Source organism: Sorex fumeus, unplaced genomic scaffold (assembly GCF_029834395.1).
Source record: "Sorex fumeus unplaced genomic scaffold, SorFum_2.1 ptg000078l, whole genome shotgun sequence".
In the NCBI taxonomy this organism is placed as follows: Eukaryota; Metazoa; Chordata; class Mammalia; order Eulipotyphla; family Soricidae; genus Sorex; species Sorex fumeus.
The window spans coordinates 4,674,919-4,695,682 of NW_026606135.1; the positions used below are offsets into that span (position 1 = coordinate 4,674,919).

Genomic DNA, 20,764 nt, shown 5'->3' on the forward strand with positions numbered 1-20,764 from the left:
ATAATTAAAAGTTATGAAATTTATCAATTGCATATCTACTCTACAGTAAATACTAAAAGTTCTTTATTCTGAAACAAAACAACATTAGCCAGTAAGTTAAATACAAATAAATAAAGGAAATGAATTATGAAAAAACATTTGTGGGATATTAAAAAAACATAATATGAGACCTACTAATACAGTAGAAACAAGGGCCACAAGGATTGGTTCATGATTGGAGGAAGCCTGCCTCAAGTGCTGGGGGAGAAGGCAATTGGGATAGAGAAGGGACCACTATGACAGAGATAGTTGAAAACAGGAACAAACATGATAACCTCTAAGTATTTGTGTTGCAAACCGTAATGGAGAGAGAGAGAGAGAGAGAGAGAGAGAGAGAGAGAGAGAGAGAGAGAGAGAGAGAGAGAGAGAAGGAAAGTGACTGCCATAGAGACAGGGAGGACTAGAGGAGGGAAACTGCGGACATTAATGGTGGGAAATGTGCACTGGTGGAGGGATGGGTGTTGGAATATTATATAACTGAAACTAGACCATGAACAGCTTTGTAACTGTGTACCTCACAATGATTCAATTAAAAGAAAAAAGAATATAGCAATGATGAGAATGGGTATACTCTGGTTGTTGGGAAAATGAAAAAGAAGATATAAAAATATACCTGGAGGAAAGGGTACTTAAATATTAAGCTTTTATTTTCAAAACATTAAAAAGCTCATATGAAAGACATTGAATATGCAAAGAAGGAACAATAAATTCCTGAGAAATTTGAGGGACTTTGAATCCAAAGTACAGGTAGAGTTAGCTTTAGTCTCTTCCACTCAGATACTTCTTCCAGGCCTGTCTGACATAGTTATTCTGAACGTCAAAATTATTTATGCATCTAGAGCAGAAGGGACAAGATGGTCTCTTTGTCCCTTGCAGCCATGCAAAGCCAGGATTCGGGTGGTCCTTGGGCTCACTCGGCTTGTCAAGCGCTGGGAGGCTTCATCATCCCTATACAGAGCTAGCACGCTGATGCCCAGCAGAATGTGCATGAGTCTGGGAGGACCAACACTTCTTGTGCTCTTTGGGTTTGGTTTCAGGCTCTGGAAAGTGACTTTGTCAGTGCCAACCTCCATCACTGGATCGACCTCATTTTTGGGTACAAGCAGCAGGGCGCAGCCTCGGTGGAGGCTGTTAACACCTTCCACCCCTACTTCTATGGAGACAAAATAGACTTCAACAACATCAGTGACCCCCTGATCAGGAGCACCATTCTGGGATTCATCAGCAATTTTGGGCAGGTGCCCAAACAGGTACAGCATGTTGTGTCTTTTGTCTTACTTTCTCCTCAAAGTGTGTGATCATACTAGAGAGACAGAGAAGAGGGGAATGGAGAGAGAGAGTAAAAAAAAGATAAAGGGAAAGAAAGAAAAAGAGAGGGAGAAAGAGGAGAGGCAGAGAGAAAGAATGAAAGAGGGGGAGAGAAGAACAGGAGGAAAGCGGGAGAGAGGAGAGATAGTTTTGCCTATCCAAGATTAAAAGAGGACTGGAGAGGGAACATGTTCTCCAACCAGGTCCCTCGTCCACCTAGAGCAATGCTCATCCCCATCACCTCCTGAGGCTGCTTGCTGTATGATGAGCCCTCCCAGATGACAATGGTGAAGACTACACTCACCTGTAATGTGTGTAATATACACGGTAATAAATCCAGAGGATACCACTATTCTCTACATATTTATCCTTCTGGGAAATTTTGAAGATACCAAAATGTTGAGATTCCAAGTGCTTAAAAATGCCTGGAATAACTGTAGTACTCTATGAGGTTAAGAATTCATGCTATTCCCTCAGCAAATCCTCTCTTAAGCTCTGGGTACAGAATTTCTTTCTTTGCAAATCAGGGAGCTGAGATCTGGAGAGGTTGAATTGCTGTCTTGCCAGACCCCTGGTGGAATTGCAGGGGTCTTGCACCAGGAATGTCACCGTGCTGTGCATTCAGGCTTGCATTGTGATGAAAGGGCGGGGCTTCGGTCATACTGGGGATGTGGGAGAGTGGTACATATCCAAGCACAGACTCAACAACACTGGAAACATAAGTAAATTGCAACCACCAAACTTTGAAATGTGCCCATGAAGATGATAAGTGGGGATGGGGGGAGGGACAGCAGGAGGGAACATGGAAACACTGGTGGAAGGAAGTGGACACTGGTAGTAGGACTGGTGGGAAATACTGTATACCTAAAACTGAATTTTGTAAATCATAGTTCTTTAATTAAATTTAAAAAAATACTTCATTGGCCCCAGGTCTCTTGAGTTTCCAACTTGAATTTGGTGTCCAGATAATTTATCTCTAAGCACAATCCCACAGTCTGGGGCCCTAGTCTGTGGCCCAGCCCTCACTTTGGTAATTAAATGTACAAACCCAGCTAATCCACAACCATCCTAGGAAGCACATGTGACCAGGAGGCCTGAGAGAGTCATGTCACAGTTAACATGACACTAAGAGCGTTATGCCATGAACTTAGGATTCTTCAGCTCTCAGAGAGGGTGAATTGAGAAGGTGCTGAGGGTGCCTTAGAAAAAGGGGGAGGCACTTACAAAGGTGAGTTTCCCCAGGAATGGCTTAACAGTAAGGAATTTTGAATTTTAGAAAAGAACTTTAGGTGGTCTAATTATTTTATTTAATTTTTTAAAAGAAGGATAAAGAGGAAGTAGTTACATAATTCACTTGTAGATAACCCCGCCCAGCTGTGTCCTGGATTTACATCACCAGCATTGCTCTCATACCCACCGAGTCAGTGGGCACACACACAAGCTTAATTCTGCTTTTATTTATAGATCTTAGGGGCTTTTCAAAATATATATTTCTAAATAACAAGACAAAACACAAATGTAGTTGATAAAAACAAAATGTTGACCATCAGCAGGGCAAGGAGAGAGATGAGACTAGTTGGCTAAAGGAGGTCACTGGGTGGAAATGAGACTTTGATGGTGTTCATGACATCCACGTATAATGCACAGGCATGAAACCAATGGCATGCGAATGCAGTTTTTAAAATTTCTGAATCATCATCAGACTGAGAACTCTGGATATGGTACCAGCCCAAAGACAAGGCAAATGCTTGCAAACACACTATTCCATGGAGGACAGAAGGGCTGTGCCGTTCAGAGCTATGACTGGGTAAAGAGTATGCCTTATGTGACACTGACGGCTCACCACTCTCATTTCTGTTTGTATCAATCACCCCTACAGCTTTACAAGTGTCCAGCATCTGATTAAGGGCTGTCACTGAGCCAGGGATGCTCTAAGGCTGCCCCTCTAGAATCCCCCAGGCAGCCTACAGAGCCCAACCCACTCTGCCCTGTCCCATCTGCCACCCCGCCTCCTCCATGGTGACACCCAGTGGATGCTTCTCTCCAGAGCCCAGGTGCTGCCTAATGGCTAGAGCATGATAGCAAGGGACTGGAGCCAGCCCTGGGGCACTCACAGCTCCTGTAGCCAGGACTCTGCCAGGCAGTCCAAACTTGCCTAGCTAGTTATGACAAGAAATTTCCTATGAGGGACAAACGGACCAGAGATCCATGAAAAAGAAAATTAAGATAGGAGATAAAAGTGGAGTCCTTCCCAACTCTGAGAAAGTCTGGAGATGTCAGCAACAAAACTCACATACCCAAATTTTCAGCAGATTGGTGAAAATATTTCTTGGTGAGGTCTGTCCTGAGACGGTAGAGTCAGGCTAGGGATATGGCAGCGATTTTGGTTTGTGAGAAAGAGCAAGTGGCTGCTGGGGGCTTGCTTGGGCAGGCACCAGGATGACCTGCCCCCTCCTCTTTCCCTGGTCTGTTCAGCCATGTGCAGTTCCGAGATTAACTGCCGCATTTGATTTCTTCCCCCCGCTTCCCAATACTCCTGAAAGTACTGCAATCACCCTCCCCTTCCCCCCACGAACCAACTCCAGTGCCACTATGTAAGCTCTATTACCAGCCTTGCTTCAGAGACCCATAAATAAATCTCAAAAGAAATCAAAAGCCACAGTTAATCTCAGACCTGCACAAGACTGAACAGACTGGGGTAAATAAGGGGGGTGGTATCCTGGTGCCCACCCAAGCAGAGCCCCCGGCAGCAGTCATTTACTCCCACAATCCAAAATTGCCGCCATGCCCTGGGCCTAACTCCACCGTCTCAGGATGGATCTCACCGAGACATAATCTGCTGAAAATTCTGGTACGCGGGTTTTGTGGCTTTCTCGAGGTCGGGCTGGGCTACCTCCCATCACCTTCAGGAATCCTCAGGAACCACATTCACTTCCCAAAGCTGCCACCCAATTGAAAAGCTACTCTAGCCTTACTGTTCTTATAAAAATACCAAATGCCCTGAACAAACACCATGACCTCTTAGCACCCATATTGCAAACCATAATGCACAAAAGGAAAAGGAGAGAGAGCAAGAAGGAACGTGCCTTCCACAGAAAGAGGCTGGGGGTGGGTATGTGGTGTTGGTGGATGGTGATAGGGAAACAGGACATTGGTTGTGGGAAATGTACACTGGTAAAGGAATGGGTGCTGGACCATGTATGACTGAAACCCAATTATGAATACATTTGTAATGGTCTGTCTCATGGATATTCAATTAAAACATTTTTTAAAGCAATGTGGAGTGCATGCTCAATCCAATTAGCTTAATCAATGGTTGAATAAATAGCAGCACTCCTTCATTTAAAAAAAATGGAGTCCTACTGTGCCCTTTGGAACCTCAACATGAATATTGTGAAAGAATTGGGTCTCCATGCCCAGATGGATGTGCCCGCAGAGAATTTGTAAGAGAAGAAAGGGGGAGAAATGGTGGGAATTAGCATTAATGGATGAAGAGAGAAATGTGGTCACAGGAGGAACAGGGTTGTGCTGCCCCCAATAGGAGACGCTGCCTTTCTGGGGACCAGTGGGTCATCTCGTCCAACTGTGGTGAGAGCAGGAGGAAGTAGCTGTCCCCCAGTTACACCCCCAGGGCTCATGTCTAAAGCACCCAGGCTCGAGCCTGCTGGTTCTGTGGGTGCTCAGCTCCATTGGGAGCTTCCTGAGCAGAAGGGTCCATTGTGAATTGTGTCCCTTGTGGCCTGTGTGACCTGTGTCTCCCTTTGCCTCTCCAGCTCTTCACTAAACCTCACCCGGCCAGGACTGTGGTGGGGAAGTCGGCCCCAGGAAAGGACATCTCCACGCCCGCCGGCCTGCCTGGACACCCGCAGCCCTTCTTCTACAGCCTGCAGACCCTGAGGCCATCGCAAGTCACTGTCAAAGGTAACTATCGGCTCCTGTCTTGTTGGGTGTCCTGTCCAGGGCTATTCCTTCTGTTCTGGGCATTGTTCTCAAGTGTCACGGGCACAGATCTGCAGGGTCTTGGGGTCTAATTGTGTGGGGGGGGTGTCTCTGCCATAGCCAGAATCTGGGGGTTCTCTGCTCTGGAAGTATCCCAGACAACACCTGCTAGATCCTTCTGATGACTTGTTGATCTGGTGAGACACACAAGCCTCTTACACATACCTACTCACATACCCCTCTCTCACACACCTCTCTTTTACTTTCTCTTGCATGCATGTACCTGCATGAATGCAAGGGCTCACATATGTGTGTGAATACACACACGCAACCACATACTCTCCTCACCTCCACAGCCAGGGGTTGCAAGCTTGCTAAAGAGAGCTTGGTACTCAGTGAGGACCTAGGCATTCCTGCAGCATCTAGTTGAGTGCATGTGCCCTGGGACAGTAGTTTGGGTGTCCCCAGTCCTGCAACATCCTGGGGGTGCTCTGTGTGTGTTTATGAAGTTAGATCTGTGCCTTCCAGAGCATGCACTGCTTTGAGGACATTATGCTGTTTGGAACAAGAGAGGGGCCCAAGGAGTAGAAAGTTGGGTTTGTTGGGAGTTTAAGATGTGTCCTTCCTTTCCTGTGAACCCAAGAGTAAAGTGCAGCCCACACAGAGCTTGCTAGGTGCCTGGAGGGGCAAGCGGGTGGAGCTCCCCAGAGCCCCTGAGATTTTGTACCCTCTGCCCGACATCCTTGGTTTCTCCTCTCCTGACATCAGGATACTCAGACACGAGCCAGAGAGATAACACAGGGGGCAGCACTTGGCAATTTGATGCCTGGCATGGAAGATGGTTCCTGAGCTCTAGCAAGAGTAAGCCAGAATAAGCAAGCCTGATCTGGCCCCAACTCTAAGCAACAGCGAGATCCTCGGGGTCACCTGCCCACAAGTGCAATGTGGGTGCTGAGTCAGGGAGAGCTCAAGGGCCTAAGGCCTGTCCTAGAGTAAGCCGTGGAGGTGAGATGCCTTCATGGGTCACTCCTGTCTGACTTCTATCTCATCCGTCTTCTTGCCTGTGACTCCTGTCTGGGTTGCTATCATGGGTGCTGCCTTGGTGCTCTGCCATACTGACTGGGGGGGTAGATATGTATCTTTTCTCTCTAGGCTCCGAGTCTCCCAAAGGAGCCATCGGCCACATTGTCCCTGGCGAGAAGAGCATCCTGGCTGTGGAGAGGAACAAGGTGCTGCTGCCTCCTCTCTGGAACCGGACCTTCAGCTGGGGCTTTGAAGACTTCAGCTGCTGTCTGGGGAGCTATGGCTCAGACAAGGTGAGCGGCAGCAAGGTGACATGGGCTTTGCCTCCTTCCTGTTGGGGCGAGCTGGTCCCCAGATTCTCCCATAGGACCGCTCACATGGCCCACATCCTCTGCATAACTGTGCCCCTGCTTGGGAGGGAAGGGTGGAGGCAACCCCCAACACAGGCCTTCTTGGGCCATGCTTCTCCCAGGTGCCCTCACCTCCGAAGCTGTTTCTGCCTCTGGCTGGCTCTGTGCAGTCACCCAGATTCTCAGTCTGGATGGATGTTCAGGGGCTCCGGCATCTGTTCATTGTCGCAGCTTAGACTGGACGGCTCTGAGTGTCTGCCAGCCGCCGGGAGCAGACATCGTTGTCTTTCCCCCTGCTTGCAGCTCTTCCTGCCTTCTGGAGGGGGACCTCAGCTGCCCCCCACGTTCCCTCCAGCCCTCACTCCTGCATCCACCTCTCACTCCATTTTTTCACATCTGTGAACCCCTTGTCCACCTGACCCCACTCTTCCCTCCCTCTTCATGTCCTCCAGAACGTGCTCGCTCTCCCAACCCCTCAGTCAGTGGCCTTGGGCTCCTAGGTGTCATGGTGCTCACAGGTTTTGACGATTGCCCCCTAACTGCCCTCACACATGTCCCCATCAACTGATAGAGTCTGAGCTTCTTAGGGATGAGCCTGAGATGACCAAAATTTTTCCAGTTGGCTCCTGCACAGGATTCATGCCCCTGCTCTCCCAGTCACCTGTTTCCCGCTATCCTGCCCACACTCCCAGCTCGAGCCATTCCTGCTGCCACAACTGTGCCTCTTGTCTCCCTCAGATCCTGATGACATTTGAGAACCTAGCTGCCTGGGGCCGCTGTCTGTGTGCCCTATGCCCATCGCCCACAATGATCATCACCTCGGGGGACAGCGCTGTGGTGTGTGTGTGGGAGCTCAGCCTGGCCAAAGGTCGCCCCAGAAGCTTGTGTCTCAAGCAGGTAGGATGCCTCTGGCGGATACAGCACCTCCAACAGGCTTGACGCCCTGAAGGAGTGGTCCTGTTGCTCTGTGACATCTGAGCACGTTGTTCCTTGCCTGGCCTGGATCTTTCTCCTTGGAGACCCAGGCAGTTCACCCAGAGCCAGTAGTTGGTTTTATCTCACTAAACAACGTGCTGGAGCAATTTCTGGGGTCACTACTTATCAGGTGAGCTCCTTACAACCAAGTGGGTACTACCCTGAGTATATGAGTGAAAACGACAAGGATAAGGATGTTAAGTGACTTATCCAAGTCTGCAAAGCAAACAAGTGAAAGGTGATTTCAGAAGAGAGTTGGTGGTAGTGGGAGGAGAGAGGAAGCAGAAGTGGCGGCAGAGAACTGACTCTGGGCCCATGAGCCGAACCTGTAGATGAGGAGTAATAGGCAGAAAGGTATACTTGCTGCTTATTTAAAACTCTGGACACTTAATTAATTTTGCCAAGCAGGTACTATTATTCCCAGACTGAGATGAAGAAAATGAGGCTCAGAGAGGTTTAGTTTTGGCTAATTTTAAACTTTAAACCTTGTCTAACTTTAAACCTCTCTCTCTCACACACACTCTGTACCCTTAACCTAGCCTCAAGACTATTACCTAAGGATACTTCTAACTCTAAAGTGTACTTCAGGGGCCACAGCAAAAGTACAATGGGTAGGACATTTGGCTTGCATGCAGCTAATCTGGTTGATTCCCTGAAGTCATATGGCTCCCTGAAGCCCCTCCAAAAGTGATTCGTAGGTACAGAGCCAGAGCTGAGAGTAAGTCCTGAACTTACTTACCAGGTGTGGCCCCAAAATCAAAATAAATAAATACGCAAGTAAAATACATTTTATTATTATTGCTTTTTTAGTTAGCCACCTAGTCCCAACCTGACAAAACCCAACATTAACCAGATAAAGATCACCACTGCCCAGCCCTTCTGCACTGCCCCTCTGCACTGTTTCTGCTTCTCTGGAACTGATGGTGGGTTACTCAGGCACACTTCAGGGCACTAGTCACCCTGAGAAACAGCCCCAGAGCCTGATGCACAAGGCACAGGTGTGCTATCTTGCATACATAATGCAGAGCAGACCGGAAGGAGGATGGGTCAGTGAGGAGCCTGGTGGGTCCTAGAGAGGCCATGGCGCAGGCCTAGGGGTGACTGTGACCCCTGCAGGTTGCCTTCCTGGCTCTTCAGTCTGGGACCTTGCTGACTCCTCCGGTTTTCCTGTGGCTCAGGTGGTCTCCTCACGGCTCTTCCCATCCCTGCTGTGCTGGGAGCTGGCCTGGACCCCTGGCCTCCGGGAGACTGCATGGAAGGTTCCCCTCTCCCACGTTTCACTCTGGGGATGACAGGAAATGCAGCAGACTGCAGCGCCAGCTTTGGGGGCTGGGAAGCTGCCTCTCACCTTTGTCTGAGCCCCCTGGAGTAGGGAGAGGTCCTCTAAAAGGTCCAGCATTGGCAAAAACATAAAATGTCATTTCTCTTTCCCTCCTGGTTCTAAATTGAGAAAGGTAGGGGAATCCCACATGCTCTGATTTACTAAGCGAATTAAATCCGCACTGAAAAGCTCCATAAATCATTTTTTTTAAGTGTGTTGTTTCAGGGGGAGGGGTCTAGGCCACTGTCAGCAGTGCTCAGGATTTAGTCCTGGCTCTGTACTCAAGGATCATTCCTGGCAGAGCTCAGGGGACCATCTGGTGCTGTGAGTTGAATCTGGGTTGCGTGCGTGCAAGGCAAGTGCTTTACCTGCTGTACTATCTCTCCAGCCCCCAAGTCTGTTATTTTTGAAGATATTAGAATATTAAAGGCAAATTTTGAACTCACTTCAAAGGCAAGCAATTCTCTCTAGCCCCTACAAAAATTTCCTTTATAAATATACATATTTATACTATTTTGATCATTGTGTAGATATCTAATTCTATTTCCATCCAGCCTATCAAATTGTTTCTGCTTCTCCACAGTTGCTATAATTTACATTTCAATGGTTTCATATTATTCAATTTCCATAAAATTACATTGCAATTGTTTTGTTATGTCAGGGCACCACAGTTTAATAAACCATTTCTTCTGAAAGTAGACAATTACATTATTTCCAAGTGTGAACTATTCTTTAATGCTGCAGAAAATTTCCAGGATAGATTGCTGCTTGCTTCTGACTCATTATGTTTCAAAACACATTTGATGAAAAATAAGGACCAAGGTCCAGCAATCCTGTTTCTGTCATGGTTCCTCAGCTTGACCACATGGCTAGCAGCTCAATTAGGACCACCTCTCACCACAACACATTCAGCGTGGAGAGTTCTTCTGAGTGGGTTTTCATTTACTTATTTGTTTATTAATTATTTGCCTATTTATTTATTTTGGGCTATGGAAGTGTGCAAGCTTACTCCTGCCTCAGGAATCATTCCTGGAAGTGCTCAGGGGATCATAAGCAGTGCCAGGAATTAAACCCGTCAGCTGCATACCAGTCAAGTGCACTACGCACTGTACTATCTTTCATTACTTTAGTTATGTACTATCATGGACTATTTCCCAACCTCTGACCCTGAGGACTTTATTTTTAATTTATTTATCTATTTAAGTACTTAATTAATTCGATGTTTAAAGAGGTATTAGAGTTTACAATACTATTGAAGTCATAGAAAAAGAATTTTTTTCCCCTTCCAGCTGGGGTCACGGGGTGTCCTTTAATCACACTTGGCAATACTTGGGGCTTGCTCCTGACTCTGTGCTTTCCTCCTGAAAGTGCTTGGGCTATCATATGAGGTGACAGGGAATCACACCAGGGTTGATTAAACCAGCACGTGAGTGCCCTACTCTCTGGCCCTGATGGTGGATAATTTGAAGTGGGTCATATACAGAGATATTTTTCTGAGAAAGCTAAAGAGCCTGAGGCTGTGCTGTTTTCCTGCACTGGTTTCTCTAGCCCTTCTAGACGGGGTGAGGGCATGACTGGTGTGTGGTGCTTTGGTTTCCAGACCACAGGGAGGACACCAGCTTCGAGTGTGTATCACTCATTCCACACCATGCAGGCTGTGGAGATTGGCGGGTGCAGCTCCCTCATGGACAGCGTGTACAGGTGCCCAGGGCTTTCCTCCTGCCATCCCAGGTCCTATTTCTTATCCGTTGGCCTGCAGTCTAGGGACCTGTCTTGAAGCATAGTCACTTGACAGTTCATTCGGAGGAGCCAAAGAGACTCTGTCACACCCTCTCTGCTTTCCTCTATTCCGTCTTCCTAAGGTAATCCAGATCTTCCATCAGTCAAGTCCACAACTTTGCCAGCACCTTTAGGAGGTGCCATGTTAGGATCTGTGGAGCACAAATGGGAATTGAGGGAGGACTTTTTGTTGCTGTGACCAGTCAGCGCGAAAACTCTGGAAAAAAAAATGATGCTCAGCCCCTTAGCCCAAATGAGACAGGCAGACAGAGGGGGTGAGGTTCCCCTCTCAGCGATCCCAGTCAGCCTGTTTCAGAGTCATCCTCACACTCGCGCACTGAGAGCGTTGGCATTACAGATGCTCTCAGATGAGGCTGACTGGCTGCCCGGGCTGGCTGTGTGGTGTAGCCATGGCACCGTAAGCTCCAGCATGTCAGGCTGGCTCCCCACCTCTTCGGGTCCCCTGGGAGTAGGCTCTCTCTCCTGATCTGGAAACACAGCTGCCCTGAGCTGGCCAGACCCATGTGAGGCCACACTGAGAGTTAAATCCAAGGTTTGGATCAACCTGATGTCACATGACCTGCCAGGTTATGATCCCACAGCCAAGTCACCTTCTTCAAAGCATGACCGGATCTTCACTTCCTTCCTGCGGGCTGATTTTCCAGGGGAATGGGCTTGGCAGAGAGTTTTTTAAAAGTTCCCTTTGGTAATGGATGCTTCCACTTGAGCCTGCTTGAAAATTCTCTGAAGCACTTAGGAAAATTTTGATGGTGGGAGCCCCAGCTTAAGGGTTCCCCATTCAGTAGGTCTGAAATGGGGCCCCAGAGTTTGTATTTCTAAGCAGTTTTCAGATTATGTTTGTGCTGCTGGCCAGGAAACCTAGCTCTTCAGATCAGTGACCCCACAAGACAAAACTTCTTAAACAGTTGTCATTTGTGACCCCTTTTCACCCGAGCAATTTTTATTTGACCTCAGAGATTGAGACATATAAAATAGGTCTACAGATTAAAGATGTGCTGATACGATATCTAAAGAAATGTAAGAAGTTATACTGCATGTAAATAATGGTGTGTGATGCTTTGAGATATAAGACAAATGTCAGGGAGCACAGAGCTGGTCTCTGCTTGGATTATGATAAAAAAAAGATTCTCAATTTTCTGCAGTAGTATCTCAATCCCTGGAAAGATGGAAATGAGAGGGCAACCATGGATGTTCACGAGCATGCACACACACACACTACCCCCTAACACACACACACACATACATACACACACTCATTAACATACCAGAGACTTTGGAATCACTTAATTATTTTGTTCCTAGTCCAGGGTTCAAAAATAAATAGGAGAGAGGCTGGAGTGATAGCACAGTGGGAAGGGTATTTGCCTTGCACGCACCGACCTGGGTTTGATTCCCAGCATCCCATATGGTCCTCTGAGCACTGCCAGGAGTTATTTCTGAGTTCATGAGCCAGGAGTAACCCCTGTGCATCACCAGGTGTGACCCAAAAGCTAAAAAAAGAAAAGAATAAACAGGAGAACAGGTTATCTCCCTGAGCATAAAGATTAAGGCCTCTCTCCTTACCTGTGGAACTCTCTCCCATCCCAGGCCTTGTATGGACACACACAGGCTGTCACATGCCTGGCAGCATCAGTCCCCTTCAGCCTCCTGGTGAGTGGCTCTCAAGACTGCACCTGCATCCTGTGGGACCTGGACCACCTGGCCTATGTGAACCGCCTGCCTGCACATCGGGAGGGCATCTCTGCTATTGCCATCAGTGATGTCTCGGTGAGTCACCTATTTTTTGGTGTCAATGTCATTAACAAGATTATGAAGCATGGGATCCCAGAGGACAATAACTCTCCATCCTAGAAAAACAAATGAACAAAAAACCCAGGGCAAAAAGAGGCCAACCCATCAAGAATCCTCTGAGGCCTTGAGTGCATGAAACATTCTATGCATAGCCTAGTGGAGCCATCCACATGGGCAGCATCTGGGTCTGGATTTAAAAAAAATTTTTTTTTGCCTCTCTGCTTTTCTCCCTCTGGTTGTGGCAGTGGTGGGAGGTATCTGTTCTGGCATGGACACTGGGGAGGTGGGGCAGGAAATTGGCTTTTGAAAGAAGGAATCTGCTGGGCTTGACTGATTCAGCTCATTGACTGCAAATTCAGCTCATTGACTGTTGACTCAGTAGATGCCTCTGGTTCCCCTGGCAGACAGTGTCTCAGCTTGTCCTGTGCTAGATAGCAAAGTTGAGCCTGTCAGGAGTGTGTGTGTGTGTGTGTGTGTGTGTGTGAGAGAGAGAGAGAGAGAGAGAGAGACAGAGAGAGACAGAGACAGAGACAGAGACAGACAGACAGACAGAGACAGACAGAGAGCACAAGAGGAGGGGGAAGGAGCAAGAGAAGAAAGTGAAACAGAAAGAAAAGTAAACATTACCATATATATGCATATAGTGTATATAATATATATGATTTTGTTAATGTGGAGTTTCTCACAGACTAAGTCTCCACCCTGGAGCATAAGGGTCTCTGAGAGAGGTGCTCATTTTTCATATCATTACAGCACAGGGTTAGAGTGAGCAAGGGTCTATAATGGGAGGAGGTGAGGTATTTTGAAGGAGCTTTTTGGTATCAACTTTGAAAGTGATGTTTGTGGTAGGGTTAAATGTAGAATGAATATTACATGAGCAAACAACGGATGAGTGGATGGATGGGTGGATGGATGAATGGATGGATGGATGGAGAAGTAGTAATTAGGTAGGTAGGTGGATATTTATTTAAATTCATGGGCAAATAAGTAAATGAATTACTAGAGGATTTATGCATGTAGAGATGGTAGGCAAAGAAATAAAAGATAGTTGTACTGGGAATGACTCTAAGCTATGATCTGAGAGAAAATACAACAATACATTTTGGGGGGTGGAGAATGGGCACTGGTGAAGGTATGGATGTTTCATTGTATGACCAAGACTAAAACCCGCAAGCTTTGTAACTGCTCTCACGGTGATTCAATAAATAAAATTTTTATAAAAAATGAAAAAAAAGGTAAGGTGGAGTTCATGCCCAATTCCATCAGCTAATCAGTGGCTGAATAAATAGCAGTACTCCCACATAAAAAATACAACAATACATTATAAGATTATAATATACTTCTCAAATACTGGTATAAGAATAACAACTTATTGTTGAAATCAAATTGTTTTGGAACCATGTGAGTTCACTAAGTACCTGCTGGGTCCAGTGCTGAATGCCAGATAGATGTATCAGGCATGGTCAGTCAGGGAGATGATACCAAACAGTATCATCTTACCATACTCAAACAAAAATATTATCAGGAGGGGATATATGATGCACATGAACCCAGAGGACTCATCTAAAAGCTGAGTCTTCTATACAACTCAGTATACTGCCAAGGTAAGGGCTGTGGTGAGTCCAAATTATGGGTCAGTAAACTGCTGTCACAGAAAGTAAGATCCAAGCATATACTATTGTATAAAAAGAGTAACAAACTTATAGTTGAATGAAAATGCAGCAGACCAAAGAGTTTGGAAGAACTGGGCATGCAAAGGGGTCTTGGAGTACCTTGGTTAGTCTTCAGATGATGAAAGATTGAGGAGATTGAGCAAGTGGCAGATGGGCAGGTTGTTATCCCAGCCTAGAATAAAACCTTTTTTCTCCAACTATTGCAGGGCACCATTGTCTCCTGTGCAGGAGCCCACCTGTCCCTGTGGAATGTCAATGGACTCCCACTTGCCAGCATCACCACAGCGTGGGGCCCAGAAGGATCCATAACCTGCTGCTGTGTGATGGAGGGGCCAGCATGGGACACAAGTCATGTTATCATCACTGGGAGTCAAGATGGCATGGTCCGGGTAGGTTTATTTGGGTGGAACAAGGGCATGGTACAAGAAACACACACACACACACACACACACACACACACACACACACACACACATATATATATATATATATAGAGAGAGAGAGAGAGAAAGAGAGAGAGAGAGAGAGAGAGAGAGAGAGAGTGAATAGCACAGTGGTAGGGCATTTGCCTTGCTCACAGACAGCCCGGCTGAGCTGGGTTCGATTCCTCTGCCCCTCTCGGAGAGCCCAGCAAGCTACCGAGAGTATCTCGCCCTCACAGCAAAGCCTGGAAGGCTACCCGTGACATGTTCAATATGCCAAACACAGTAACAACAAGTCTCAAAATGGAGACATTACTGGGCCCGCTTGAACAAATATATATATATATATATATATATATATATATATATATATATATCCTTCTCACTTCCTACAAGGATTCAAATATGTAGGTTGCCTTTGAGAACATTCCAAACTAGGGACCCACAGCAAGTGAAGTGAGAAAGACAAAAACTTTCCAGAAGAAGTGCATATAACTAGATATGTTATTTTATGTGCACACATATATAATGAAATAAATACTCGTTGCCACAAATGGGAAAGGTTTTACTTATCCATCTAACCTTCTACTACTTCATTCACCCATCAAGTCATTTCTCACTATGCACTCATCCATCTGTCCATCCATCCATCCCTCCTCCTGTGTCTGTTCATTCATCCAACCTCCCAACCTTCCATCCATCATTCCCTTTACTTACCCATCAATATATCTGTGAATCTGTCAATCCATCCAATTGTCCAGACATCTACCTACCTAACATTTATTGAATTCTAATTCTGCACCAAGCCCTTTGCATAAGTCATGAACTACAGAAACTTAACAATCCCTGTCTTCATGATGTAGTCATCTAGGAGAGAAGATAAAGAGATAATACAGTATGTGTTGCATACTATGCTTGGGATAATTAAATATTTTCTTAGATTATTGAGGGGTACAATGGAGGGGGGTTACATTGAGAAACCAAGAAAAAAAAAGAAATTTTGACGGAGGAATAGGATGGTAACAAAAAAGTACAAATGATTTTTCTGAGAAAGAAACAATGTGTAAAGATAAGGAATGGTTCAGAGGTGACTCAAGAAACTGCCAGTTGAATTACATAGTTCATAAAAGAAAGATGAGGTGGTTTCCACAGGTATTCTAGAAAATGACCATTTGGTCCTGCAAACACTTATGAAGACTTGCTGTGTACCAATTTGGTTGAGGTTTATCCTTGCCCATCAAGACCTTTGTAGTCAACATCTCAGAATAACTATGGAGATGATATTTCAGGGTGATGAATGAATAAGGTGGTGTGCATCCAATGTGGGGGCGGGGGGGACAATGAGCTTCTTTTCAAATAGTCGCGCCAAAGGAAATAGCATTTCAGTTGAGTCTTGAAGATGAGGAAAAGTCAGATCATATAGAGATGACATGCAGGCTAAGAGGATAGATCATGTTAGATAGGAGAAACAAGACTGAAGAGAAATTTCCAGAAAGCCCCCTACAGGGTCCCATCTATGGGCTGTGCAGCAGAGGGTCTCCCAGAGTAAGGTATCTCAGAAGAGCCAGAGTGTTAGGAGGTCACCAAGGCCTAGCTTAATGGAAGCTGTCCAAATTCAGGCTGAGGATGAGGGACCAGGGCTGGTTGGGTAAGAGAAACATTTCTTTCATGAGTCCTCATGAGTCAGGGGGGGTCTTCCTTGTTCTCTACACCATATATTCAACTGGTAACTGAGCTCAGGACTTTGTTAAGCTGGGTGTGGAGCTCCAGCAGAATTACATGGAGTCTGGTTCTTACCCTTCAATGACAGAAAATCATCCAAACTACATGTGAGAAACTGTCAGCCTAAGGACATTCTCTGCAGGATTTGGAAGCCCACCTGCTGTCTGAGGATGTGGGAGAGAGCAAGTATGTGTTACCTAATCAAAATGATAATAGACTGACTGGCAAGGCAGGGGTTTGAGGAGAGAAGCACAGAGATGGACAGGGAATTGTCCAAACAGCAGTTGTGATCCATCAAACCTCTGAGCAGGAAGCATTTTCCAAGAACAAGCTAACACAAAATTCAAGTTCCTCGAAATCACCCTGGGATTAGGGGACTGAATAGGCCCAGGAATGCAGACAGCATCATGTCCTCAGCCCACAAAAACTTCCTTTCTCTGACAGATCTGGAAGACAGAGGACGTGAAGACATCTGTTCCTGGGCCAGCAGCACTAGAGGAACCCTCAGATCAACCTCCTAGCCCAAGAGGTACCTATCCTCCTAGGAATTCACTGGGGCTCCCCTCTGTTGCTCACTCCTTTCTACACTCTCATTGGACCAAGGGACACAAAACCCTCTAAACCTGCATAGCTCAGAAAAGCCATAGAGTCTCCTGAGATACTGCCAGGTTTACCATAAACTACTGACAAAGTGTGAAACCATATGTAGAAGCCCTTTGATCATTTGGCCTCTTGGTCCTGGGACCAATGACCACTGGCTGCTCCCAGTGTTGATGTTGGTTAGTTGTCAGAAGCTTGGTTTGATGGCTCTCCATCTTCCTGGGTGCCTGACTCGTGAATACTAAACTCACCAGCACAGCTGGGTCCATCTGGCCACTTAACTGGATAGCTAGGACACAGACAGGAATAGGGTGAGACAGAGGTTCCCTAGTTTTCCCAGCTACCCTGTTGTTCCCAGCTTACCCAACAACTACACATGGCAAGTTTACAAGTAGGTTTGAGAGCCAATCATCAAATCAGCCTTGCTTATTAAAAATGTAATTCTGGGTGCCAGGATGTGGCTCCGATAGTCTGGGGAACATTATTTTCATAAGGGGGTCCCAGTTTTGATCCCCAGCATAATATGGTCCCCCAGTCACAACCTGGAGAAGGCCTTGAGCACCACTCAAAGCAAGTGTGGGCCCCACTCAAAGAAATTCTAAATCTAAGCTCTGTTCTCAGTCCATACTCTAGAAAAGATCAAGGTTAGAATTCCCATGTCAAACAAGAATCTTAGCAGGCACCAAAATCACAGAACCACTTATCCTGGCACAAAGCTCTCATATGGTTGGGGCAGATGGGACTTAAGAGAAATGTGTTCTATTTCCTGCTTTCTTGGTCACTGGCTCAACCACAGAGCTGCAGGGGGAAAAGCTGGCCGGGAGCACTTACCATTGTATATATTTCACCCATTCTCTTATTTTTATCTTTTTGGGACACAGTCAAGTGTTCTCATGGTTTGCTTCTGACTCTGCGCTCAGGCATCACTCTTGGTGTTGTGCCAGGGACCTATGATCAAACCCAGGTCGACTTGTGCAGGTCAAGCATCCTACCCACTGTACTGCCTTTTCAGCCCTATTCTCTTGTTCTTCCACTTTGGCTGTCAGGTAGCTATGATACCCCATGGCATAGTCACGGATAAGAATCACTCAACTAAATGAGGCCATGGTTATCATTTTTCTCACACTTCTCAGAGATTTGTCTTCTAACAACCTTGCTGATGGCATTGAGGGATTTCAACATAGGCTTCCACATCCTTGCCCGGCTACTTGTCCTGACTGAGGTCACTAGTGCTCCAGGCAGTAGCTGCCAGGGATATAGTTATGATTCAAAGGAGGACGGGGGCAAAATCACACAAGAACACAGACATAAAAATTAACCTGGGCCATAGCCAGAGTAAATCCATATGCAGATTCACGAACCAAAGCCACTAGAGGTCTTGTTGTTCTCATAATATTGTTCAAAACTGTTTTGCTCAAAAGGGACTAATCACGAGCAGGAGACACAGGTATCTGCAAGGACTTCTCCTGGGGTGCATATTGTGGTAGCCTTGTGTCTTAAGGGGCAAGAAAGGATATCTTTGAAGATATTAAGGAGCCTTCATTTGTGTACAGATGAAATTTATTTTCTTCCTGAAATTCATTTATTTGCCATTGGCAGCAAGGACCAATCCAGTTGAGTACAATTTTAAGAATCATTCCACACATTTGGACTCAATTTAGTACATAAAGTGCTCCAGAGAAGCGTGTTCTTTCAGCTATTGTACAAACACAACCTGCAAGTTTATTTCCTGGTGTACACAGCGTGGCTGTGCCCACCACCGCAAAAAGGACAGTTGCCCCTTCCTGTCTGAACTTTAACTGCGTGTGTTGTCAGGGCCCTGCCAACTGACTTCTTTCCATCTCACCCTCCGAATTGAAGGAATTACTGTCCGTCCCCAAATGTAGTCATTAAAATGAGTGAAGTAACAGTCATTGGGTTATATTTTTTGGGGAAAAAAAATGTTCTCAGCATTTAATTATTGGTTGTGGCGTGAGAGGATTTAGATAAGTTGATAATGCCGACTTTATGTAATTTATTTTTACTAGGCAATTACGGGCTGCATTACATCCTGGCAGCAAGGTATTGTGGGGCATCTTATTAAGCATAAAGCCAGTAAACACTGATGAACAATTTTGCTGAACTAGGCATGCAATTTAGAAAGCAATAATACACAAATCCAATTTGGTACACAATGGATACCGCAGCACGTCAGCACATGTAACTATCACAGCCTGCAAATTAAATTGGGACGGCCCTTTTTGCAACAGCACAGGCCAAGATTAAATAGATTTCCCCCCGCAATTTAACAAGTTGCTGACCACAAATATAAATATGTGTATGTGTTTGTGGCTCTGTGTGTGGACATGTGTGTGAAGCCACTTGGTCTTTCTAACTCTTCTCTCTCACAGGTCACAGGTGGGAGAAGAATCTTGCCCTGTGCCGAGAGTTGGATGTCAGTGTTGCTTTGACAGGGAAACCCAGCAAGACCAGGCCTGCAGTGACAGCTCTGGCCGTGTCCAGGTAACTGTGGCCTGTCTTCTCCAGGCTTCCAGCAGAGGGTGCTGCTGCCACCGCTAGGAGAGGCCCTGCTGCTCAGGCTGCCTGCCTGGCCCAGGAAAGTGGCCTGGTTCTCTGGGACCCTCCTTCTCGGGGCTGATGATTCAGGCGAAACAGTCATGGAGGGCCCTAGGAAATATTTCTTTAATACATGCTCACACTCTGTCTTGAACATTCATAAACATATATATCCCCCCCCTCCCCCCCCATGGAAATATATGGTGTCATTATCTAGAAAAAGGGATTTTGTTTCTGGGAACTGCTACTGATGGTGACATTGGTGGATTGGTTTGATTTGGTTTTGCAGACACACACAGATGTGCTCAGGACTGACTCCTGGCTCTGTGCTCAGGGATCCTTCCTGGCAGGGCTGGGGGCTACCATATGTGGTACCTACGATCAACCAGGTCAGCTGAATGCAAGGCAAACACATCACCCCCGTACTATCTCTCCAGTCTCCTATAAAATGCCACTGTTAGTTTAGAATTCTGGGTGCCTTTGATAAAGCAAAGTTTGCTTTACTGTCCATACTACTTTCCCTTTATTGGACCAAGGGGAAAGCAGAAAGTAAATACCCAAGAGGCAGGTAAATCACTGGACGGACATTCTTTTAGTTATCACAATTACCCGGCACTGGTGCTAGTAAGCACATCTGCATACAGCTGGAGATGCCAGAGAGAAAACATTCCAGGGCTCTCTCTATTCCCTGGAACCTGAGCATCTTGAAGTATCCCTTCTTAGCACTTAAAGGGCCCCAGCCATTCTAATTGGAGAGATCCCCTTTCCCCATCCAGCCCAAATATCCCTCTGGCTTCCCATTTTCTTCTTTCTCTCAGACACAAGATTCAATGGGTCCTTGATGGAACCTCCAGGCTGCAGTTTCCTGCATGCAACACACTCACAGGCTTACCTCTGATGCTGTGATCTTTCTCTTCCCAGAAACCAGACCAAACTCCTTGTTGGCGATGAGAAGGGGAGAATATTCTGCTGGTCTGCAGAAGGCTAGAAGGACACGAAGGAAACCTCTGCTCCTCAAGGCCCTGGAGCCGAGACTGCTGGCCATCAGCTCCTCAGGCACCAAGGAGTGCTGTCCCCTGCCCCTCGGTTGCACAAGGATGCTGTTCAACACCGATGATAGGCATGGACGTTGGGTCTTGTGAGCAGTATACTGGTGACCCACGGCTGCCTCACTGAAGAGGAGATGACACACCCCTCACTCTTCAAAGGGCTCACGCCACTGAGGATGGGGGGATGAGGGTCACT

The 20,764-nt window shown here is 46.4% G+C and overlaps 1 protein-coding gene across 1 annotated transcript in view; it reads left to right on the top strand.

Moving 5' to 3' along the window:
• The window catches only part of WDFY4 (WDFY family member 4), a 249,490-nt gene extending 228,726 nt beyond the window's left edge, over window positions 1-20,764 (top strand). The window contains exons 53-61 of the mRNA XM_056130445.1: window positions 1,077-1,289; window positions 5,121-5,268; window positions 6,418-6,602; window positions 7,398-7,556; window positions 12,343-12,522; window positions 14,426-14,608; window positions 16,808-16,892; window positions 19,354-19,465; window positions 20,441-20,764. Of these exons, the coding sequence (XP_055986420.1) occupies window positions 1,077-1,289; window positions 5,121-5,268; window positions 6,418-6,602; window positions 7,398-7,556; window positions 12,343-12,522; window positions 14,426-14,608; window positions 16,808-16,892; window positions 19,354-19,465; window positions 20,441-20,507 (1,332 nt within the window). The 3' untranslated portion in view covers window positions 20,508-20,764. The remainder of the gene's footprint in view (window positions 1-1,076; window positions 1,290-5,120; window positions 5,269-6,417; window positions 6,603-7,397; window positions 7,557-12,342; window positions 12,523-14,425; window positions 14,609-16,807; window positions 16,893-19,353; window positions 19,466-20,440) is intronic.